General features: G+C 45.8%; 2 protein-coding genes across 2 annotated transcripts; both read left to right on the top strand.

Moving 5' to 3' along the window:
• The first annotated feature begins 595 nt into the window (after positions 1–595).
• SGCA (sarcoglycan alpha) lies at positions 596–24726 on the top strand. Its single transcript, XM_079949885.1, has 10 exons — positions 596–650; positions 3485–3619; positions 4686–4837; positions 7734–7806; positions 10971–11169; positions 13541–13703; positions 13808–14016; positions 15180–15206; positions 22735–22938; positions 24306–24726. Exons 1-9 carry the CDS (start codon positions 611–613, stop codon positions 22925–22927), a joined length of 1191 nt encoding a protein of 396 aa, XP_079806011.1. The 5' UTR covers positions 596–610; the 3' UTR covers positions 22928–22938; positions 24306–24726.
• LOC307200991 (uncharacterized protein) lies at positions 16548–17471 on the top strand. Its single transcript, XM_079950099.1, has one exon. The coding sequence runs from the start codon at positions 16757–16759 to the stop codon at positions 17423–17425; it is 669 nt and encodes a 222-aa protein (XP_079806225.1). The 5' UTR covers positions 16548–16756; the 3' UTR covers positions 17426–17471.
• Positions 24727–25183: the final 457 nt, after the last annotated feature.

Genomic DNA, 25183 nt, shown 5'->3' with positions numbered 1-25183 from the left:
TTCGAACTGCTAGGTTGGCAGGAGCAGGGACCGAGCAACGGGAGCTCACCTCGTTGCGGGGATTCGAACCGCCGACCTTCTGATCAGCAAGTCCTAGGCTCTGTGGTTTAACCCACAGCGCCACCCGCATCCCTGTCAGGTGTTTTAGGTAGGTGATATTTCCAGCCCTAACTGGAGATGTCGAGAATCAAACCTGGGACTTGCTGCAGAAGGCAGATGCTCTACCCCTGAGTTACATCCTTTCCTTCTAGCCAAGGTGCACCCCTGTCTTGTCTGGATTAACCCCCCCACTTGCCAGGCTTCACACAGCCTGTATTATTTATTCTACCTTGCTGTGTTATATCGTCACGATATTAACCATGCAAGTGGCTTCTACAGGGGTGGCTGGTGCAGTCTGTATCCTGCAGTTTTGCTCAGCAATGGGACCATCTCGTGGCCTGCTGTTTTGGCAGTCTTGCAGTGCCCCCTTGAGGCAGTGACAGGGCCTGATGCTCGGGACTCTACTGACACCCATTCTCCTCACCCCCTCTGTCTGACACAAGGCGCACACACCCTCCCACCGCCTGCGATCGCAACCTGCCTCTGTCGATCAAAACTTTCCTCTCGAAAGATGGCAGGAGAGCGCCTGATTGTGAGCTGCTTCCTTGCAGGCAAGTTTCTGGATTTTATATGGGATCATACAGGAATCTGCTGTGCAGCAGAGGGTCTGTGTGTGTTTGTGTGCCCTTATATTTAGGACCCACTTATAGGAATTGGAATGGGAATGCCATAGGACCTGTTTTAAGACAGGATGAATAGCCATGGGAAGAGATGTTGGTCAGACACTGTATCAAAGGCTATTTCAAACTTTTTTTTTTTTTAAGAAGAGCTCCACTCTGGTAAAGAAAGAAGTAGCCACATGTATGTTTTTCACCCCGCTGTGTGTCTTTTGGTACAATTTTTAGCAGAATCCGTGTGCCTAAAATTCTTGGGGACCAGGAAGTTTGCCTGCTTTTTCTTGCTGTCTCTCTTTTGCAACGCCTTCTAATTTTAGTCTCAGGCTGCAGCCCCTTTCGTTCGCCGCTTGGCGCAGAGACAGCTGTTGACATATTTGTGAGGGAGAGCAGGGGACCATGCCACAGCAGTGGCAAAATCTTTTTAAAATGCTTTTGGTTGCATTTCAAAACAATGCCCTTTGCAGCAGCAGCTGGCGCACCAACTTTAAGTAAGGACCCAGGAATGGAAACAAAACAAAACAAAACTGAGGAGTAATGCGGTTTCACAATCTTGTTAAAGAATACATGTTAATCGCACATGTGGTGTTTCTCATAACCGAGTAGGTAACTTTAGTAGAATCGACTGGTACGTGTGGGATCTTTCCGTAGTGCAGCATGGGTCACAGGGGTAGTTACTTGAGAAAAGGGCTTAAGAAAGGGGAACCAAGGAAAACTATTTGAAAATGATTTACAGATGGTATTTAACTCCGAGTAAGCTTGCTAAGTTGTATAAGACTGAATCAGATAAATGCTGGAGATGCAAAGAGGTTGAAGGAAAGTTCTTTCATATGTAGTGAACTTGTAAAAGGGTAAAAGAGTATTGGGAAATGATCCATAATGAATTGGAAAAAGATGTTCAAAAGTGCTTCCCCCCCCCCAAAAAAAAACCCCAGAGTCCTTTCTGTTGGGGATAATTCAGACTGAAATTCCCAGGTGTCAAAAATAGTTCTTTATGTATACCACTACTGCGGCCCATGTTTTGTTAGCCCCAAAATGGAAAACAAGTGAGGTCCCAACCAAAGACAAATGACAACTTAAGTTGACAGAATATGCATAACTCGGAGAGTTAACATATAGAAGAAGAAAGCAAGAAGAGCATATGTTTAGGGGAGATTGGAAAAGGTTTATTGAATATATGAGAAATAATTGTGTACAGCTGAAAACGTTGGCAGCATTAAGATAAATTCAACAGTATAAATAAATTATGATGGATGTAATAACGGAATACAGTGGTATCTCGGGTTACAGACACTTCAGGTTACAGACACTTCAGGTTACAGACTCTGCTAACCCAGAAATAGTACCTCGGGTTAAGAACTTTGCTTCAGGATGAGAACAGAAATTGTGCTCCGGCAGCACAGCGGCAACAGGAGGCCCCATTAGCTAAAGTGGTACCTCAGGTTAAGAACAGTTTCAGGTTAAGTACGGACCTCCGGAATGAATTAAGTTCTTAACCTGAGGTACTACTGTACTGAATTGTATAGTTTTTGTAAAATATGCAGGGATTTATGATATGCAAAATGAACCATGGAAAGAGAAGAAGGGAAGTCATTGATATCTTAAGGCTGTAAAAATGAGTACCGTATTTTTTGCTCTATAAGACTCACTTTTTCCCTCCTAAAAAGTAAGGGGAAATGTGTGTGCGTCTTATGGAGCAAATGCAGGCTGTGCAGCTATCCCAGAAGCCAGAACAGCAAGAGGGATCGCTGCTTTCGCTGCGCAGCAATCCCTCTTGCTGTTCTGGCTTCTGGGATTCAGAATATTTTTTTTTCTTGTTTTCCTCCTCCAAAAACTAGGTGCGTCTTATGGTCTGGTGTGTCTTATAGAGCAAAAAAATATGGCACTTTAAATTATAAAACATATATATCTATATCTGTCTGTCTGTCTGTCTATCTATCTATCTATCTATCTATCTATCTATCTATCTATGAACCAAGGTATATAGAAGTTGTTGTGCTTGACAAGACCCTGAACTACCCTGCTGCATTGTGTGAGGTGTGGTGGCAAGATATAAATGTTATTAAATCAGACTGCAAATGAGCTTTGCTCATGCAAGGAAGTGACAATTTCTCTCCAGGGACAATACTGTAAAAGAAAAGGAAAAACCTGTTGTCTTGGGTATAAAAGAAGCAAAGGGTAAGAAAAATCTACAGCCTTAGCAACATGTAGATGTCCCGACCCTATTAAGGCCAGGAAGAAGAAAAAGGAAACAGCCATCATTTGAATAGCAGAATCAGAGAACAAAACAAAGGCCAATTTGGTTTGACACATGTGCAGTTTGAAAGCTTGCCCCCAGCTTTATTTTATTTTAGGGATTTCTGTCTCGCCCCTCAAAAGGCCCCCAGGGCAGCTTACGAAAAGTTAAAATAATGGGGAAATTAAAACAACTTGCAAAACGCTACAGTATAATGGTATAAAGGCAGTCTGTGGAAATGAAAAGCAAGCACAGCACAATAATGTCAATTTACAGAGGACTGAGAAACCATTTGCCCGGCGAAGAAGCATTCTGGGCGTTACAAGCTCAGCCAAGTCATGTTCCAAAGCGGCTAATTACCAACTTCGACGACTCTTTCGGGCTTCCCAGCAATGCTGAGCTTCGTCTTGGGCTGTGCAAAAACCCTCAGTTTGCTGAAAAGCAAAAGGCAGTGCAGAACATTGAGAGTTTGTCTTTTGTGTCATACGAATCCGGATTCTGGACCTAATCCCGTGTCTTCTTTGCTCTGTCTTAGGGCTCTTCTTCAGCCGGGGCCTGGCTGTCAGCCTCCCTGTCCTCAATCTTTATGCCGTGGTTGGGGAGATCTTTGTCCACGAGTTTGAAATAGACGACTTTAAGGATGCTTTTCCCTCCTCCATGGACGAAAAAGGTAAGGGACCAGGAGCAGTTTCCGTTCAATCCATCCCGGGCACAGTTAAATACAGTGGTACCTCGCAAGACGAAATTAATTCATTCTGTGAGTTTTTTCGTCTTGCGAAGCACGGATTTTGGAAAAGCTTCAAAAATCACCAAAGTCTTCAAAAACCTCAAAAAAGGCTACCACACCGCGTACTATGAGTTGCTCCTCGAAGTCAAGTCACAACTGCACCCCCTGAATGCACGGTTTTAAGAAAAAGGAAACAAACTTGCAAGACAAAGGAAACAAACTTGCAAGACGTTTTCGTCTTGCGAAGCAAGCCCATAGGGAAATCCGTCTTGCGAAGCAACTCAAAAAACGAAAAACTCTTTCGTCTTGCGAGTTTTTTGTCTTACGAGGCATTCATCTTGCGAGGTACCACTGTAGCTAGTTGCCTTTCTACAGATATGGTTTTGTCTATGTAACGGCATGTGTCTGTGTACCTAGATCTATATATGTTGCTGTGATTAACAAAACAAATTATTTATTATTATTATTATTATTATTATTATTATTATTATTATTATTCATGGGGCCAGCTGCTCTGCTTTGTCAATCACAGTAGTATATTATTTCAGCTGAATCTTAAGAGGGATCTGCAGCAAGCTTGTGTGAAGTGCTCTTTGATGTCAAGACTACAAAAGGACAGGTCCCTGCCCCGGGAGCTTACAATCTAAAACGCTCGGTTTCTGAACGCTGGAAGCCCGGAAGTAAACGCTTCCGTTTTCAAACGTGCCTTGGAAGTCGAACGGCTTCTGCTGTGTGTTTTTCAGTTTTCTCAATTGAACTTGCAGCCAGCCTTTTGCTATTCGGTTTTTGAACGTTTTGGAAGTCGAACAGTCTTCCAGAACGGATTACGTTCGAGAACCGAGGTACCACTGTATTGTTGTTTTTGTTGTTAGTCCTGCCTCCATAGAGATCAACCCTATACACTGTAGCCTAGGTGTTTCAAGGACCAAGCTTCAGGATAGCATCTCCATCTTCCAGGGAGGGCAGAAGAAGCACAACATTAGCTCAATTTGGGTCTGAAATCTTACAGAGCCGCCCGAGGCCCCTGTCACTTTCCACACCAATCTCCTGGATCACCCAGACTTGCCCCGCTGGCTGCGCTACATTCAACGCACCCCCTACCAGACGGGATATCTCTACGGGTCCCCCACAAGCAAAGAACTCGGCAAGCAAACAATTGAGGTGCGTGCATGTTCTATAATTCCCTGACGGACAGGGGGGTGGTCATCTATTTTGCTCAAGACTCACTTGAGATCATCCTGGGCAGAAGCCCAGGTCAAGGTTGAGTCTGAAGTCATGCCCACATCCTATATCTAAAGCATATTTATAACACATGGTTCCCCCCCCCCAAAAAAAAAACCACAACGGGAATGGTAGTTTGCCCATCACAGAACTACAATCCCCAGACCCTTAACAAGCTACAGTTCCCAAGTTTTTTTTTGGGGGGGGGAGGGAGAATCTTGATGTCAAACACGTGCACCACATGCTGCATCTGGGCTGCATCAATAGGAGTATAGCATCTAGATCAAGGGAAGTAATAGTGCCACTGTATTCTGCTCTGGTCAGACCTCACCTGGAATACTGTGTCCAGTTCTGGGCACCACAGTTCAAGAAGGACACTGACAAACTGGAACGTGTCCAGAGGAGGGCAACCAAAATGGTCAAAGGCCTGGAAACGATGCCTTATGAGGAACGGCTAAGGGAGCTGGGCATGTTTAGCCTGGAGAAGAGGAGGTTAAGGGGTGATATGATAGCCATGTTCAAATATATAAAAGGATGTCACATAGAGGAGGGGGAAAGGTTGTTTTCTGCTGCTCCAGAGAAGCGGACACGGAGCAATGGTTCCAAACTACAAGAAAAAAGATTCCACCTAAACATTAGGAAGAACTTCCTGACAGTAAGAGCTGTTGGACAGTGGAATTTGCTGCCAAGGAGTGTGGTGGAGTCTCCTTCTTTGGAGGTCTTTAAGCAGAGGCTTGACAACCATATGTCAGGAGTGCTCTGATGGTGTTTCCTGCTTGGCAGGGGGTTGGACTCGATGGCCCTTGTGGTCTCTTCCAACTCTATGATTCTATGATTCTATGATCTGCCACTGAATCTTGGGGGCAACCTGGTGCCATGGATTGGGCCCTGCAACTGCATCCCTGCCCCAGTGGGACTGCACCAGCAGTGGGACACTGATGTACAGCATGTCCCTATTTTCATCTGAGGAATATTGGAGGGTATGGCTAAAACCCATGACTAGAATGTAAGTGTGGATGAGCCCTTAATTAAGTTGATCTGAATAGAAATTCAAACCCAAATTAACCTCTGTTCCTCCCCTCCCCGCCCCTCCAGTGGACACAGGTACATTTTGAAGTTGCCGTCGAGCCCCTTGTCAGCTTAGGGCCAATCCAGGGAGCGGCACTGCCAGGGCCGGATATAGGTTTGATGAGGCCCTAAGTTACTGAAGGCAACGGGGCCCTTTATATGCCCATCTGTCCTTTATCAACAATAAATGGTCACTGTTTTTGGTGTTGAATATATGCTATCTGGTAATTTATGGACCTCGTAGATACCTGAAGCCATCTGCACATGTTGACATGCAACCAGTCCATGCAGAATGTAGGCACTCTATATATAGAAATGAGCAAACCAGTGATATTTTAGGGAGCAGGCCAGCAGGCAGGGCCCATTACTTACATCATAGGAGCCTACACAACACAAAACACTGTTGCTGTATGTAGGTTTTGTTTCATTTGTTTATTATCTTATATTTTGGAAACGTACATCCAGGGTTTTTTTCCTTTAATTTTTTTGGGGCCCCCAACAGACTGGGGCCCTAAGCTATAGCTTGTTTAGTTTATACATAAATCTGGCACTGGGCACCGTCTCTCCTCCTCCCCCTCCCCCTCCTCCCGCTCCTCCTCTTTAGACTCAGCTTTGTCTTGTTGAAATCAGCAGAGAACAAGGACAAAGCAAGAATTCGCTGGCTCAGCTTGTCATGGCGTCCATGCCTTCTGCCCTAGCAATCCCAGAGGGCCCCAGTCAGGCCCATGCAGGTGGTAGGGGGTAGCTGGGTACATTTGCCCTGGGCCTCGGTGGACTAAGCTGACCGGGACCTGCTGGACTCACTCTGTCATGCCAAGAATGCCCCATGCCTCCCAGCTGATGGGAGAATCCCAGCACCAGCTATCGCTACTAGCTGTAGCCAGATATCTCCAAAATTAAAAAAATTCCTTCCAGTAGCACCTTAGAGACCAACTAAGTTTGTTATTGATATGAGCTTTCATGTGCATGCACACTTCTTCAGATACCTTCATGCATGGGCACAAAAGCTCACACCAATTACAAACTTAGTTGGTCTCTAAGGTGCTACTGGAAGGAATTTTTTTGTTGTTGTTTTGACTACGGCAGACTGTTAAGTTGTGGGTGAACATATCAGACGACGCAGAGATTCTTCAGACAGCTGTTGTTTATTCACAGGCCAGAACAGAACTGAACTGAAGGGTTCAGCCAGCCTGCTTATATAGAGCTCAACTACAAAGCGACAGTAACAACTTTCTGTAACTATCCAATCACTGAACGTCCCTTTCAATTCCTTATTTGCATATGCAGACCTGAGTGAAAACTATCTACAGTATTCCCCTGCTGGCCCAGGGTGAAAACTTCAGTACATAACACAGACCAACATGGCTACCTACCTGTAACCAGATATCTCCAGTACCAGCTCTGAAGAGCCAGCTCCACTCAGACATAGGATATGATTGCATCTGCTTCCAGCTTTTGTGGTAGCCATCGGCCCAGAAACTATTTGTTTTCTGTTGTTATCCTTATTGGAGACCTGCTTTTTTTCTTCTTTGAAGGCTGAGATACAACAGTGTGTGTGCCATACCCTCCAACATTTCTCCAATGAAAATAGGGGTGTCCTAAGGGAAAGCGGGACATTCTGGGATCAGATTAGAAGCTGGGACGGTTTCTGTGTATCCGGGACTCTCCCTGGAAAATAAGGACATTTGGAAGGTCCGGTGTGTATGGGCATGTGTTTTAAAGAAAAATTAAATTAACTGCCCAAGTCTCTTTCTCTTATTTGTGACAGGTGAAGGCATATAACAGATACACTTATGAGACTGCGAGGCAAACCATGATCATCACCATCGCCCCATCTTCAGGTAATTCCCCCTCCTCCATGAAGTATATGGGGCAAATTCAGCTGTATTTCCTTACGATCAACTTTGGTGGGGATACTGGATCTTGGCTGGGTGCGGATCCTCACTGCCTGGACTCCCATGAAAGGCCTTTGTTGGGTTTTTGGGGGAAGGTGGGTGAGCAGGTGTCGACCCAAGCCGGAAAAGTTGGAGAAGACTTCCAAATCCATTGAGGTCCAATGTATATATATATGCATTATTTGGGCTTATTGATGCCAGTGATGGCTTGGCCCTCTCCTGGGCCAGTGATGAAGAATCGAATCTAGCTCTCTCTCTTTCTCTCTCTCTCTCTGTGTATTTCTGTTTTACACTTTAGAATACTCATTTAAACAACCTTAAAATGTCAATGACATCCCTTCTTCTCTTTCCATGGTTCATTTTGCATATCATAAATCCCTGCATATTTTACATAAACTAAACTGTTCAGTATTCCATTATTACATCCATCATAACTTATTTACACTGTTGAATTTATCTTACTGCTGCCAATGTTTTCAAGTGTACACAATTCCCCCCCCCCCATATATTCAAAAAACATTTTCCAATCTTCCTTAAATGGATGTTCTTCTTGTTCTCTTATTCTATAAGTTAGATCTGCAAGCTGTGCATATTCCATCAGTTTAAGTTGCCATTCCTCTTTAGTTGGGACCTCACTCGTTTTCCATTTTGGGGCTAACAAAATACGGGCTGCAAATGCGGCATACATAAATAACCATTTTTGACACCTGGGAATTTCCGTCTAAATTATCCCCAACAAAAAGGACTCAGGTTTTTTTGTGGATTATTTCCCAATACTCCTTTTACGGGTCCAAGAATCTAGCTGTGTTTTTACCTGCCCACAGCTCAAATGTGAAACCCTCATGAGGCAAATGTGAGGGGTCCCCTCCACCCTAGACCTTTTGCCTTAAACATGTACCTGAGCAGATCAACATCATATATTTAAAGCACATCCATTTAAAGTGCTCTTCCACTGAGCTTCCTTCCCCACTGCATAATCCTAGAACTGTACAGTTGGAAGTTACCATCATGAGAGTCATCTAGTCCAATACAGGAATCATTTGCCCAATGTGGGGCTCAAACCGGCGACCCTGAGATTTAAAGTCTCATGCTCTACCAACTGAGATATCCAATCTCCCCCCTGTGCTGGTTTACTCAGGAGTAATAAGCCTCGTCGTGTTCCGTAGCGCTTTCTCTCTCTAGTAAATGGGCTCAGGATTATCGCTCTGCAAGTATGTGTCAAATGACGCGTCAGGCTTTGGAGCGATTATGAAAGGAACTGGAAAGGAAACAGCAAGCATAGCAATGCCTTTCTGTCAGTCGGCTGCAGTGTGGCTTCAAATAGAATATCATCTCCCTGTCTCGAAAGGATGTAATAGTGCTAGGGGGAAATGATCAAAGAGCTGGAGCGCTTTTGCCTGCAAGCAAAGGCTAAATTGAAGCTTTTAAGCTTAGTATAAAGGACAGCAAAAGAGCATGATAGAGGTTTATCAGTTTTTGAGCAGTATGGGAAAAGTGGCTTGAGAGAGCCCTCCCTTCCCTTTCTTAGAATTGTAGAGTTGAAAGAGGACCGTCTACTTCAACCCCCTGCAATGGCAGATGTCGCATATGGGTTTCAAACCTGCAACCTTGGCATTATCAGCACCTCACTCTAACCAACTGAGCGGTCTAGGCTCACAATCCACAGACGAAGATATTTGATTGGCTGCTGGGAGTCAGCTGATACATGGGATCATGGGCTTAGACCCTAAATAGAAGGGACAGTTTGTGGGAGTCAAGGAACGAGCAGGGCAGAACAGAGAAAAAGAGGTGTTTCTTTACATGAATGGTACACAGTACCACTCCAATACACATTTTCCAATATTCCTTAAATGTATGTTCTTCTTCTTCTCTTATTCTATAAGTTAGATCTGCAAGACACACATTTTACATCAGTTTAAGTTGCTATTCTTCTTGAGTTGGGACCTTGCTCCTTTTCCATTTTGCGGCTAACAAAATATGGGCTGCAGCTGTGGCATACATAAATAACCTTTTTTGACACCTGTGAATTTCCGTCCAAATTATCCCCAACAAAAAGGTGGGTTGTGGAGCCTAGTCTGCTCTGTTGGTTAGAGCATCATCATCATCTTCATCTTCATCACCATTTTATTTGTACGCCGCCTTTCCATAGTTAAAACAATGCTCAAGGCGGCTTACAACAGGACAAGATTTACATAATGACCAACATAACAAAAGTCATAAACAATAAATAAAACACATCAAAAAGTACACAACCAAGGGGAAAACAATTTCCACATAAATCATAAGACTAAAAATACAGCATGAATATTAATCACAATTTAAAATGACATGTTGTTGTTGTTTAGTCGTTTAGTCGTGTCCGACTCTTCGTGACCTCATGGACCAGAGCACGCCAGGCACTCCTGTCTTCCACTGCCTCCCGCAGTTTGGTCAAACTCATGTTAGTAGTTTCGAGAACACTGTCCAGCCATCTCGTCCTCTGTCGTCCCCTTCTCCTTGTGCCCTCCATCTTTCCCAGCATCAGGGTCTTTTCCAGGGAGTCTTCTCTTCTCATGAGGTGGCCAAAGTATTGGAGTCTCAGCTTCAGGATCTGTCCTTCCAGTGAGCACTCAGGGCTGATTTCCTTAAGAATGGATGCGTTTGATCTTCTTGCAGTCCATGGGACTCTCAAGAGTCTCCTCCAGCACCAGAATTCAAAAGCATCGATTCTTCGGCGATCAGCCTTCTTGATGGTCCAGCTCTCACTTCCATACATCAAATGGTATACATCAAAATGACATAGATAAAAAATAAAAGCAATTAAAAACAAAAATGGAGGCCACTCTGCCCAGCAGCAGCAGCAGTCCTTTATGGAGCCTGTCAGGCCCCGCTCCAAGCCAGGCGAAGAGAGGCAGGGCAGGGCCCTTCAGGCTCCCAGCAGATCAGTCCTGCAGCACAGTTCTGATAACGCTCAAGGTTGCAGGTTCGATCCCCGTATGGGGCAGCTGGATGAGGGCAGACAGAGGTGGGCTGGGCAGACGGACCAGGACTTTTTGTGGTGGGTAATGCATATATCCCCTAACCCGAACCCGAACCTGAACCCTAACCCTAACTCTAAACTCTTTCTGTAGATGGAGAAATGCAATACCAGGCTGACTTCCTGGTGAAGAACTGGGATGTGGAGGAAGTACTGCCAACAGATATCCAGGATCTTTTCCAGCAAGCTGTGGACAGCATGTGGGAACAAGATGGCCTGACCGTCGTCAATATTACCTCAGCGCTGGACCGGGGAGGTCGCGTACCTTTGCCCATTGAAAACCAGAAGGAAGGGTAAGAGGAGGGGAGTCTCTCGCAGGCTGTATAAATGGTCCCCAATTCTGGAAAGGCTGCCGCCTTTCCTACAGAACCCTCTCAGATGCTGTCAGGTTAATGGTCTGAAGCAGAGGGATGGGGGATGCATTCCCAGGCAGAGCAGCTTCTCTCAGAAAAGGAGCTGGAGGAGGAAGATTCGCCCTCCCCCGCTTGTCTACAGTTGTCTCAGAAGCCGAGACAGACACAGACACAGAGCGGTTTAGGCAGGAGTTACCTAGCTGGGAGATAATGGCAAAAGGAACAGAAGGAAGGGGACAGATAGCAGAGACGTCATTAGAAAGTGTGGGGGACACTCCCAGAGATCCAAATGTATTAGAGAACAAAGGCTGCAGAGAGAAGGAGGGACCTCCTGTTGGTGCCTATTATCTTGCGCAAGGGGGAAGGGGCAAAAGTTAGAAAAGCCAACTGCTCTCCTTGGGGAGGGATGTGGAGTTTTGCTTGCAACCTGATGCCTGAACTATAAAATACAGTGGTACCTCGGGTTATATATGCTTCAGGTTACAGACGCTTCAGGTTACAGACTCTGCTAACCCAGAAATAGTACCTCGGGTTAAGAACTTTGCTTCAGGATCAGAACAGAAATCACACGGCAGCACGAGGCCCCATTAGCTAAAATGGTACCTCAGGTTAAGAACAGTTTCAGGTTAAGAATGGACCCCCAGAACGAATTAAGTTCTTAACCCAAGGTACCACTGTATAAACTTATAAAAATATAAACGTATAAAAGAACTATAAAATATAAGGTAAAGGTAAAGGGACCCCTGACCATCAGGTCCAGTCGCAGACGACTCTGGGGTTGAGGCGCTCATCTCGCTCTATAGGCCGAGGTAGCCGGCGTTTGTCCGCAGACAGCTTCTGGGTCATGTGGCCAGCATGACTAAGCTGCTTCTGGCGAACCAGAGCAGCGCACGGAAACACCCTTTACCTTGCCGCCGGAGTGGTACCTATTTATCTACTTGCATTTTGATGTGCTTTCAAACTGCTAGGTGGGCAGGAGCAGGGACCGAGCAATGGGAGCTCACCCCATTGTGGGGATTCGAACCGCCAACCTTCTAATCAGCAAGTCCTAGGCTCTGTGGTTTAACCCACAGCGCCACCTGCATCCCTAAATTTACCAGAAGTTACCAGAGGGGAGGCAGACTCTCCACACCTGACAGATGCGAAGATCGCAGAGGGGCCCCACCTGGTACTTCCACCGCTCTCAGAAACTGTAAATTGGGAGGCCAAATAACAGGAAAAGGAGTATTTATCTGTTGACCAGCAAGGCTCAGCTGTACATGTTTTCTGGCTTGCTAGCACTGCAGATCAGAAAGCTGCTCATTGAAAGCCTCTTCTGTATTGCCCAATATCAAAGGTGTCAGTCTGGTTCTCAGATCCCACGTGACATAAGGACTTCCCCCTGCATGTGAAGACAGGCTTTAGCGGATTGAGCAGACAAGACCAAGAGTGGGTTCAATGGTCAAGAAGGCAGTTTCTCCATGACCTGTAGAGGGAAGTGAGGGGCAGATGGGGCTCGTCCACTAGGGAAGGTAGCCCATCTAGGAGAAGGAAAAGAATCCTAAACTTCCGCTGCCTTGCGGGATATTTCAGGAGAAGAAAAGGCTTAGGAGTAAACTCTACACAAATCCAGAGTGGAGTCCCTAAGACAGTTGGATGGTGTCTTTTATGCCTCCTTCCAGCAACTCCTGCAGCCCAGCTGGTGCCAAACATATTGCTCTGCTTTCCTTTGGCCTTGGCCCAGTATACCTGAAGGAGCATCTCCACCCCCCATCATTTACTGAGGTCCAACTCCAAGGCCAAGGCCATTTAGGGCTTTAAAGGTCAGCACCAAAACTTGGGATTGTGCTTGAAAATGTACTGGGAGCCAATGTAGGTCTTTCAGGACCAGTGTTATATGGTCTCGGCAGCCTTCTCTCCTTCTCGCAGGGTGTTCATCAAGGTGGGCTCCATTAAAATGGTACACATTAAAAACTTCCCTGAACAGGGCTGCCTTCAGATGTCTTCTAAATGTCAGGTAGTTGTTGTTCTCTCTGATATCTGGTGGGAGGGCGTTCCACAGGGTGGGCGCCACTACCGAGAAGGCCCTCTGCCTGGTTCCCTGTAGCTTGGCTTCTCGCAGTGAGCGAACCGCCAGAAGGCCCTCGGCGCTGGACCTCAGTGTCTGGGTGGGGGTGGAGACGCTCCTTCAGGTATACTGGGCCAAGGCCGTTTAGGGCTTTAAAGGTCAGCACCAACACTTGGAATTGTGCTTGGAAATGAACTGGGAGCCAATGTAGGTCTTTCAGGACCAGTGTTATATGGTCTCGACGGCCTTCTCTCTTTCTCGCAGGGTGTTTATCAAGGTGGGCTCCAAGGAGCCGTTCAACGAGTGCTTAACCAAGGTCAAGTCCCCTGCCAACCGCAACCGGTGCAAGCTGCAGCAACAGCCGGCCCTCACCTGTTACGACACCTTCAGCCCTCGGTTCCAGATCGACTGGTGCAACCTCACTTTGGTGAGAGGGGACGCTGGAGAAAGTGGGTGGTGGCATGCACTGGGCTATCCCAGAGATGCTCACTCCCCCTCCGTCCTTCCAACCCCCTTTTTTCCGCTTCTCAGATAGACCTCTCCAATATAAACACCACGGAAGCAGTGACCGTCTATGGAGATGGAGTGCTAGAGGAAGGCAGCGAATTCAATCCTCCGGATGATGCCCCAGACAGGGAGTTCTTCAGCGACTTCCTGCTCACGTTCCTCCTCCCTTTCCTCCTGGCGCTCCTCCTGGCTCTCCTCCTGGCCTACATCATGTGCTGCCGACGGGAAGGCGTGTAAGTCTGAGTCTGAGGGAGGACCACAGCCTCCCGTGTGCATTTCATAATACAGTGGTACCTCTGGTTGCAAACGGGATCCGTTCCGGAGGTCTGGCTGGATCCCAAGGTTTTCACAACCTGAGGATCACTGTTATATGCATGCGCACGGCGGTAGACCACTTCTGCGCATGCGCGTGCAGCGAAACACTTCCGGGTTTGCCGCTTTTGCAACCAAGGGTAACGTAACCCGAGGTGCTACTGTAGTACATTACAAAAAAGTTATACACCATAAACACAACATTTTCACACATTAAAAAGAAAAGAAAAGGGTTCTTTTGAACCTTGAGACTTCCTTCCTTCCTCCATGGATTCCAATTCTAAATTTTATTCCTGCATACTTTACTGTATTCCATCTGTTATATACCGTATTTTTCGCCCTATAGGACGCACTTTTCCCCCTCCAAAAATGAAGGGGAAATGTGTGTGCGTCCTATGGGGCGAATGCAGGCTTCAGGAAGCTATCCGCTAGCCATGGGAGACGCAGCTCTCCCACGGCTAGTGGAGAGCTTGCCGGCACCCAAAAGCTTGGGCCGCGCTGAGCTCAGCACGCCCCAAGCTTTGGGTTTCGCGCAGTCCTCCGCTAGCCGTGGGAGAGCTGCACGACTTCGCTCGGGCTTCCCCTGCCCCAGCACCGCACCTGGGGGGGAAATAATTTTTTTTCTTTATTTCCCTCCCAAAAAACTAGGTGCGTCCTATGGGTCAGTGCATCCTATGGGGCGAAAAATACGGTAATCATAATACCCAATGTTACATTACGAGTGTCACTGTATTCCTGCCAATGATTTGAACTGTTTTCAGTGATCTTTCAAATATGTTAGAAGTCATTCCAGTCTTTTGAAAATACTTGGTCTTTCCCGTCAGTCTTGCCATCTCTGCATATTCCATCAGCTTAGTCTGCCACTCTTCTATGGTCAGTACTTCTTCTTCATGTTCACAGTCTCCCAAAAGGCAAAAATGGGTTCAAAATCCGACAGTAATTTACCAAGGACAGGTCCAGAAAATATTCAGCTAGAGTATATAGGACGGTTGTTATCTTGGTACAGCCGTGAGTATACTAAATTAAAGGTTTTCTGTTGCCAAATTGGACCTAACCCCCATTTTCTCCCTTTTTTAAATTGCAGGCAGAAAAGGGACCAGAAGACCTCGGAGTAAGTAGTTGTGCCTCCATTTGCATGTGAGTGGTTTGTGAAAATGTGAAATCATTACTTCCACATACCCCACACACAGTGTCTGTATTTCAGAAGTTGCTTTTCCCCTTTCAGCCACACCCTTTTTTGTATTTTCTATTGTCGTCTTTTAAAAGTGAGGCGATCCAAAGTACACACCTTATTTGAAAATGTGGATGAAACAAAACCCACAAGTCAGCGTTACATATCCGTCACGGGTATTGAATGCATGAATTTCTTCTTCTTCTGTTGACCAAATCCTTGCAATCATTTTGAAATTCCTGCCTTACATGCCATGACTACAGAGCCAGTCCCACCATTAGACAGGCTGAGGTCACTTCCAGACAGTTGATATTTCTGGGTGAGAGTCAACCACAGGCTGGCAAATTTTAGCATTTATCTGGAGCTCTTTTGCGACAAACCCACTTCCCCCAAAGCTTGGACTTTATGCGGTTAGGAAAGTGATGGTGAATGGATGCTTGGTAAATAGTGGAAGTCACCTGACGTCCTTGCAAACTAGTTAGGGTGGATACTCAGTGAATGGGCTATGAGTGGGGAGTGGTTTTGGGGGTGATGGAGCTGTGTGTTCCATGGAGTGGTGTAGCATGGGGTGCAGGGGGTCCGTGGCCCCAGGAGCAAATTTCTGAGGGAACTTTAAAGTTCCAGAGTAAAGTAGATCACTCCTTCTGGACTTTATGTCCCTTATAAAAGTCAAAGACAGAAAATGGATTTTAAGTCTTTTTGTAGGTCAGCTCAAGTTCCCTGCTACTATGATAGCAGTCTTGGTAAAATTAGTCCTTTCAAATTTATATTTTCCCCCAAAAGAATGGGAATCAGATTTTCTCCATCTCCCAAACTTGTTCCTTTGCTGTGATCATTACAGACTCTTTAAATCAGGCATAGGCAAACTCAGCCCTCCAGATGTTTTGGAACTACAACTCCAATCATCCCTAGCTAACAGGACCAGTGGTCAGGGATGATGGGAGTTGTAGTCCCAAAACATCTGGAGGGCCGAGTTTGCCTATGCCTGCTTTAAATGGTCAGGGACTCTTTTCGCTTTGTCCTGCAGCAAAAAAAAAAAAAAGAAAAAAAAAGGGGGGGGAGGAAGCCAAGTGCCTGGAGCCTGACACCTGTCTTGCACAGCCTTAAATGGGCCTACTGCCCTTGGTCACAGTGGGAGAGATCACTGGTGTCTGAATACAATAAATATTCTGGTCTGGAACAGGATAGGGATGTCGCTGGGCCATTGGACACGTCTTGGGGCTTACCATGCATGAATAGAAATGTGCCTTTGTTGATGACATCATCACGCGGGAGCAGCATCACAGGGGGCTTGTGATCCCACAATGCACCGAGCTGTTTCCATGGCGACCATTTAGTCCAAGTCCCTCCCCTGTAACCTCATAACCTCTGGCAAAGCAGGATGGCTTTGTCATATCTGCCTTGCACAGGATATCACCACCCAACATCTTCCTCAGCTGCGAGGCAGGTAGCGTAGGGATGTACCAACACAAGCCAGGCTTAAGGAGAAGATGAGTGCCTTAGGCGAAACGCAGATTGATTTCTTGGTTAATAATGAGGAGTGCTCAGAGGAGAAGATATCGGCAGACATCTTTGACCCCCCGGCACATCAGGAAGACCAGGCCTTAAGGGAGCCTCAGCCGTCATGTTCTGGTGAACACCTGAAGGCTACCTCCAAGTCCAAAATGAAAGGCAGAGAGCTCCACAAACCTTCCTTCCCCTGGAAATTCCTCTTTCCGAAGCGCGGCGTCTCCAAGCTCATTTTCCAGGTGGTGGCCTCGGGAGAGAAACGCCACGGCGTCTCCCTGCAAGCCCTCAAGAAGAGTGTGGCGGCCACCGGATATGACCTCGAGAAGAAGAAGAGCTACTTCAAGAGGGTCTTGAGGGCCTTGGTGGCCAAAGGTGTTTTGCGGAAGCTGACTGGCCGAGGGCTCACGGGCTGCTACGCCATCAGCCGGATGATGATGAGGTTGCTGAGGAGGAGGAGCCAGAAGAGGAGGAGAAGGGGGAAGGGGAAGGGGAAAGGGAAAGGGAAGGCCTTGCCAGATCTTAAGCCGAAGCAAGTACCCAAGAAGAAAAAGAGGAAGAGCAGAAAGAGGAGGAAGAAGAAGACCAAGAAGATGACATCTAAGCCGTCTGACTTGCAGAGTCCTATGCTGATGACAGGTTCCCATAGCTGATGCTGTGTGTAAGGAGGAAAAAGAATAAAGTGTCGTATTTGAAGTGTCTCTGTTTTTGTGCTTCTTATTTGAGATGGTTAACATCTGATCCAAAGACATGAGAAAGGGCAGCTTCTTCTCAGTCTTTTGAGATGGAGCTCCGATGCAACCAGGGGACATGTTTGTGTGTATCTATATCTATCTATCTATCTATCTATCTATCTATCTATCTATCTATCTATCTATCTATCTATCATCTATCTAGCTATCTTTAGTGTGGTCCATAGACCCACTAAACAGTTTCAAAACAAGATACAGTTGAGACAACCAAACAACAGGCGAAAGAGACCAAGGTAGTCATTTTGCTATGTCTAGAGCATGATGGTCTCTGTTTCTTGCACCCTCCAAAAGAAACTTTGCCACGGTCAGCGTAATATCGTTTGACCTATCCTCCAGAAGGCTTTTAATATGGGAGGGTACAGATTTTCCCGGCAAATTTGCTAGTAAGGGTTTGATCAGCTGATCCCTTGCTTGCTCATACTGCCCACAATGCAGTAGGATATGGTTCATGCAATCGACGTCCTGAGAACACCAACAAAGCCTGTTCTGGCAAGGGACTCCTCTCAGTCTACCGTTTAGAACGTCCGATGGAAACACATTTAATCTAGCTTTAGTAAATAAACGCTGCTAGGTGGGTACGGACAAATTCCTAAGATATGAGGCTAACTGGAAGTCCTGCCCGTATTGTGAACGTACACCCATCATTTCCTCTTGTAGCCACTTTTTTTTACAAAGCTACAAGTCCTAATATAATGGCTGCTTGCAGTCTTTCCCATGAGTGGCGGTTGTGGCCTGACACTGTGCCTCCTCTCTCGCCCGGACGCACAGCACCATTTTAGAATGTTTCCCCGTCCCCTCTGGCTGCTGTGGAGGCTCATGGGAATGCGTTCCGGAAGTCCGTTCGACTTCCAAAATGTTCGGGAACCAAGGTGCTGCTTCCGATTGGCTGCAGGAAGCTCCTGCAGCCAATCGGAAACCGTGTTGGACATTCGGGTTCCAAAGAATGTTTGCTGACCGGAACACTCACTTCCGGGTTTGTGGTGTTCAGGAGCCGAAATGTTCGAGTCGCAAGGCGTTTGACTTCCGAGGTACGACTGTACACTGGTGGCTCCTATCTCCTCTGATGTGGTAGGTGGCTCTGCCCTTAGGGATGCTTGAGGAATCCAAACTCTGCAAATTCCTACATGAAATTTCCTACACCTTTTGGACTGATGTGCAGATAAGTACTTTGCTAACCGCCAGATCTAAATGTAGTGCAGTTACTGGCAATTAAAAATGTTGCCAATGTACCCAACTCATTTCAAGAGCAGAAGCACATTTAAATTATGCATTCTGAGGTAAACAATGCCTGTAGATAATCTATTAAAGTACATCTTAAATACACATTTAACACCCGCACACCCGCTGCCAAAATTGCAGATTAATGCAGAAAGGGGACTGAATAGCATTTGCCCCCTTCCCATTCATGAAAGCCTTCCTTGAAGTGATTTCACAGTAAAGAATAAGTACAATTAAAAACCATCCACCAAGGAAAAATGACGACAGCCACATGGTGAGTAAATTGTGGGTGAAAAAGGAGGCCTCGTCCACGACAGTGCCGGAGCGTGACAACACTGAGGTCCAGTGTCAAGGGCCTTCTGGCAGTTCCCTCATTGCAAGAAGCCAAGTCACAGGGAAGCAGGCAGAGGGCCTTCTCAGTAGTGGCACCCGCCCTGTGGAACGCCCTTCCACCAGATGTCAAAGAGAAGAACAACTACCAGACTTTTAGAAGACATCTGAAGGCAGCCCTGTTTAGGGAAGCTTTTAATGTTTAATAGACTATTGTATTTTAATATTTTGTTGGAAGCTGCCCAGAGTGGCTGGGGAAACCCAGCCAGATGGGTAGGGTATCACCTGGTTCACCTGGCGCTTTCATTATAAGCCTTCGAGGGCCAGACAAAAATGTTCCTTTTTTTAAAATAACTTTTTATTCAAAATTAAAACAAAACATATTATCCAGAAACATATTATCCTCCCCCCACAGAACCCACCCACCCCACTCCCCGACTTCCCTCAGTTCCAGTCTTTGATTTCTCTAGAAATGCTGTTTTCTGCATGTTACACAGTTGTATAGATCCTCAAACTATTTAGCTGATTATTATCAATAAAAAGCTTGTGAATGTTTATTCAAAACCAGCCAAGGAGTCCAGTTCGCATTGTTGTGTCTTCAAATGCTTTGTAAAGGGTTAAAAAAAATTCACCTGGCGCTTTCATTATAAGCATTTGAGGGCCAGACAAAAATGTTCCTTTTTAACCAGACCTTTGGCCAATGAACATCCGATGCCCTTTTAAAATGTGTTGGCAGTGTTACTGGGTTTTTTGTTTTTCTTTTGATCGTGCGTTTTGCATTTCTGTGTTTGGATTATATCCCGAGAACCACCCTGGGACCTGCGAGTATATGGCGGTATACAAATTTAAATGGTGATGATGATGGGACCTACAGACTGGAAAAAGACAATTCACCCACCCCCACACTGTTTTTTAGTTTCATCCTCCCCCTTCCCCACTTATATGTGATTTTGATTTTTTGAGGAATGGGATAAATTACAGACACCGGTGAATTTTAAATACAGGGCTTGCTTTATTCGTCATAAGGATGCAGAAGTCACTCTAGAGGACACAGCAAGCACCCTTCACACTTTGACCTGATTCTGGGCCGCTGGGAGAGAGAGAGCCCTGCTTCTCTTTGCGCCTCGGCCGGACTCTGCCTTCCCTTGCTTCTTGTTCCTGCCACTCCTGGACGTGGCTTGGCTGCCTTTTTTCTTGGCGGCTTCCTTGGCCTTTCGGCCTCTCAGCTTGGGCTGGTACTTCTTGACGATGTTGGGGTTGACCTTGAAGAAGCCTGTGGCTCCCTTCCCTTTCACTTGCCAGAGTTGCCCTTTGGACACCATGTTGTTGATGGACCTCATGAAGTAGTGCTTCTTCTCCTCCATGTCATAGCCCATGTCGGTCACGGTCTTCTGGAGAGATTGCAGGGAAAGGCCAGTCTTTCTCCGGCAGGTGGCCACAGCTGTGAATATCAGCAAGGAAAGGTGGGTGGTCGGTGGCTTGGGCACAGCGGCTCTCGTTGGATTGCGGTCGGAAGCAGTCCTTGCCCCAGGAGTTCTTCTGCCTCTCTGCAAGGAAGGATCCAGGGAAGAAGGGTCCTCAGAGGAACCTGAGGATTGCATGTTTGGGGAAACATCAGATTCCTCAGTGTCTTCTGGAGCTGAATCTCCATTGGTTGAGCCTGTTTCAGATGCATCAGCTGAAGGAACATCCGCAAATTCTTTTGACTCCATCATATTGCTCAGAAACTGCCTTCTGTTTGACCCCCTTCTTCTTGTTTCTGGGTGGATAGCTCTGTTGGTTCTAAAGTCAACGGGGGTGTTGCTTTTTGTCTTTCTCTCTTGGTCTATATTGTCCACACGTGTCTACCACGTCTGTCAATTAACGTAAACGGGTTTGGAGATTCTGTGGCTCTGAATATCTTGTCACATTCACAACTTGACTCGCCCACGCGCTCACCCAATCCTTGCTGCGATACTGGGGGGTTCCTGAATAAACAGTTATCTCTTTTCAACCTCTCTCAACAGTACTTTTGAGTTTGCTTGCCTTGGTGGGTAGAGGATTTCAAGTTGATGGTGCTCAGCTGCAAGACAAATCAATCCTGCTATCTCTCAGGCAGATTTTGAGTATTTAGGTCCAGCTTGTTGCCGTGGGAACAAAGCTGGGTGCTCTGTGATGTCAGCTTAGTACTCTATGATGCCACAAGGATACTGCCTGAGGTTTTGCATCATATGCCTGCCTCTTCCACTTAATGGTTTGCTATTTTCTTTTAAAAAACACACACATTGAACTATTTGTTAACTCAACAAATGAGAGTAGTAGTAGTAGTAGTAATAATAATAATAATAATAATAATAATAATAATAATAATAGTACCCCATCCATCTGACTGGGGTTGCCCCAGCCACTCTGAGCAGCTTCCAGCATATATAAAAACACAATAAAACATCAAACATTAACAACTTCCCAATACCGGGCTGCCTCCAGATGCCTTCTAAAAGTTGTATAGTTACTTATCTCCTTGACATCTGATGGGAGGACATTCCACACGGCGGGCGCCACTACTGCCCTCTGCCTGGTTCCCTATAAACTCACTTCTCGCAGTGAGGGAGCCGCCAGAAGGCCCTCGGAGCTGGACCTCAGTGTCCACATGTCAGCTGAGTGATGGAGAGAATATGTAGCACAGAAAAGGGCCCAGGCTCAGTCTCCAGGTAAGCAGGGCCACAATAAGACTCCCACCTTGGCTGTTCGAGGGATGCTGCAAGTTAAAGTCTGATACATTTCATGCATCATCATAAAGCCAGGTCAATTGGTCCTTGTGCCCCGTGATTTTTATTACTATTACCACATTTACAGCCATGGCCGGCCCAAGACATTTTGGCACCTGAGGAGGACCACAAAATGGCACCTCCCTCCCTGCCAGGGAAGAAGGGATGAGGGAAGATCTACTTCAGGAACAAGAGGGGACTAAATATCTACATTGGGATCTGCTCACCCTATGGATCCTGCCACCTGAGGCGGTCACCTCACCTTGCCTCAAGGGTGGGTTGGCCCTGTTTATATCTCACTTCTCCTTCTCAGTCATGTACAGTGGTATCTTGGTTCTCAAACGCCTTGGTGCTCAAGCAACTTGGAACCCAAACACTGCAAACCTGGAAGTAAGTGTTCCAGTTTGCGAACTTTCTTCGGAAGCCAAACATGCTCCGTTTTTAGTGTTACGCTTCCGATTTGAGTGCCACACTTCCGTTTTAAGTGTTACGCTGAGGTCTGTCTGTTTTTGCTATTTATTTTGCGTTTTTCTTGTTTTTGCAGCTCTTTTTTGTTTTGTTTTTGTGACTGTGTGGAAGCCAGTTCAGTTACTGATTGATTGATTTATTGATTGTGTGACTGCAGTACATTGTTTATTGCTTTCATTTTATGGATCAACGGTCTTGCAAGATAGTAAAATTCATGTTCAATTGCTGTTTTGGGGGTTGTTTTTAATTGTCTGGAACTGATTAATCCATTTTGCATTATTTTCTATGGGTAAGTGTGCATTGGTTTTGGAATGCTTTGGTTTTGGAACTGACTTCTGGAATAGATTAAGTTTGAGAACTAAGGTACCATTGTAAATGGTTCCCTTCCTTCCCATTTTATTCCCACATCAACCCTGTGGGGATAATACCATTTCTTTTCTTCCTCAGCATCCAAATGGTGCATCACCACACAATCCACGACAACACCGAGGAGCTGAGGGAGATGGCCAGCACCCGAGACGTTCCCCGGCCCCTCTCCACCATGCCCATGTTCAACGTCCGCACGGGTGAGAGGACCAATCCCATGAGAAGCGCCCGCTTCGACACTGCCCAGGTGCCTCTCATCCTGGCTCAGCAGTGAACGTTTGTCAGGTGAGTTCCTCCACAGCCACTGCAGAGCCATAGAGCTAAATGGGGCCTTGAATGCCTGGGAACAGGCATGTTCAGTAGGGTTATAACATTTTTTTTTTTTTACAATCTTGTGTTCCTGTAGCTTAGTTAGACGAACTTTGGCCTAAAAACAATGGAATGAACTGTCATTTCCAAATCGTTTGAAAAAAATATTTTACCCCCAAATTGATTTTTGTATATGTAACTGTATACAGTGGTACCTTGGTTGTTGAACGGCTTGGCTCCCGAACAAGTCAGCTCCCAAACGCCGCAAACCCAGAAGTGAGTGTTTCGGTTTGTGAACGTTTCTCGGGAGCCGAATGTCCAACACGGCTTCCGATTGACTGCAGAAAGCTCCTGCAGCCAATCAGAAGCTGCGCCTTGGTTTTCAAATGGTTCCAGGAATTGAACGGATTCCCGGAATGGATAAAGTTTGACAACCAAGATACCACTGTAGTGTATTCTGTAATACACACAGCATGTATTATAATACAGGAAAAACAGAGATTGCAAAGTTTATAATACTTGTACTGTACTTTGTACATTGTACATCATTGCAAAGTTTATAATGCTTTGTACATTGTACATCATTTCTTACTTCTTAGAATGAATCAAGGTTGCAGTTTGTCTTTGTTTCTGAAGCAAGCACCATAAGTTCCCGCATCACTTTTGATTGCGCATTCTGCGCACTGATTACTTCTTGGTATCTGGAGTATTGTTGGCTTCCAGTGATTCTCCAATAGTTTTAGGAATTTCCAGACAGCTCTAAAAGTTCTCAACAGTCCCATAAAGTTTTAAAAATTGCTAATACTTATGAGTAGCAATGTTACATATATGGTGATACCAACTTTTCATTTCGGGGTGAACTTTTTTTTCGCAACTGAGAAGAATTAGTCCCTTTTTCAGTGTTTCTAAGCAAAAGTTCATCCCTTTATGATACAGGAAAGAGGTGCGTTTTCTTTTCTTTTTTTAAGCCAAAAAGTTATAATGCTAGTGCTCAGTCAAGACAGGATTTATGCATATTCATAACATGTATGTATTAATGTTGAATTATTTTAATAATAAAAAACCCTTTCCTTTTTGCAGGGGAGGGGAACCTTTTTATTTATTTCTTTTTTGTAAGTACAAAGACACAGAAACATAGCTGTCAATGTTTCCCTTTTTCTAAGGGAAATTCCCTTATTCTGAATAGGATTCCTCACAAGAAAAGGGAAAAGTTGACAGCTATGCACAGAAACCTTCTGGTGGATGAGTGACCCCTCTTGTAGTCTCCGTTCCCCCTTCTCAGTAATGGAAGCCAAAGAAATGCATGTGGTATTAAACTCCCCCCTCCTCTTTCCCCCCAACAGGTCAAATCCAGCGAGGCTGTGGAGAATGTCCCCACCAAAGACTTCTCTCAATATTGAGGCAACTTCTCTCGAAACTCGGGAGAGTGGATTTTGCTTTCATGCTTGTTTCCACTTTAATAATGGTGGGAACTGGGATAATGGTGGGAATTCGGTAACTCTGTGCATATGTTTGTAGGGTTAAGCATTTTGACTCCCGGGGCAATGTTGTTTTTGTGTTTTTGCTACATATCCAAGTGGTGGGTGGGTAGTTCAGAGCTACTAGTGCCAGGCATTGTGGGTACATAACCTTGGTCACAGAACTACAGTGCCCCGAGTTCTGTGGGTAACATCACAACAATACCTCTTTGAGCCCATAGAGTGACTGCGATCAAAGAGTCCTTTGATTACCATTTTGACCTTGTAGTGATAAAAGGTTGAACACCCTTCTTTGTATTGTTTTTATTTATTTTATTTTATTTTATTATTTTATTTATTTACCTTCACTTGCATGGTTAATATCATGACAATGTAACACAGCAAGATAGAACAGATAATACAGGCTGTGTGAAGCCTGGCAAATGGAGGGTTAAGCCAGACAAGACAGGGGTGCACCTTGGCTAGAAAGAAAGTATGTAGCTCAGGCGTAGAGCATCTGCTTTCTGCAGCAAGTCCCAGGTTTGATTCTAGACATCTCCAGTTAGGGCTGGAAATATCGCCTACCTAAAACACCCGACAGGGACGCGGGTGGCGCTGTGGGTTAAACCACTGAGCCTCTTGGGCTTGCTGATCAGAAGCTCGGCGGTTCAAATCCCTACGACGGGGTGAGCTCCCATTGCTCTGTCTCAGCTCCTGCCAACCTAGCAGTTCAAAAGCACACCAGTGCAAGTAGATAAATAGGT

Source organism: Podarcis cretensis (assembly GCF_951804945.1).
Source record: "Podarcis cretensis genome assembly, chromosome: 13".
Classification (NCBI taxonomy): domain Eukaryota; kingdom Metazoa; phylum Chordata; class Lepidosauria; order Squamata; family Lacertidae; genus Podarcis; species Podarcis cretensis.
Note: the sequence above shows the minus strand (reverse complement) of the source record. Positions and strands in the feature narration are given on the sequence as shown.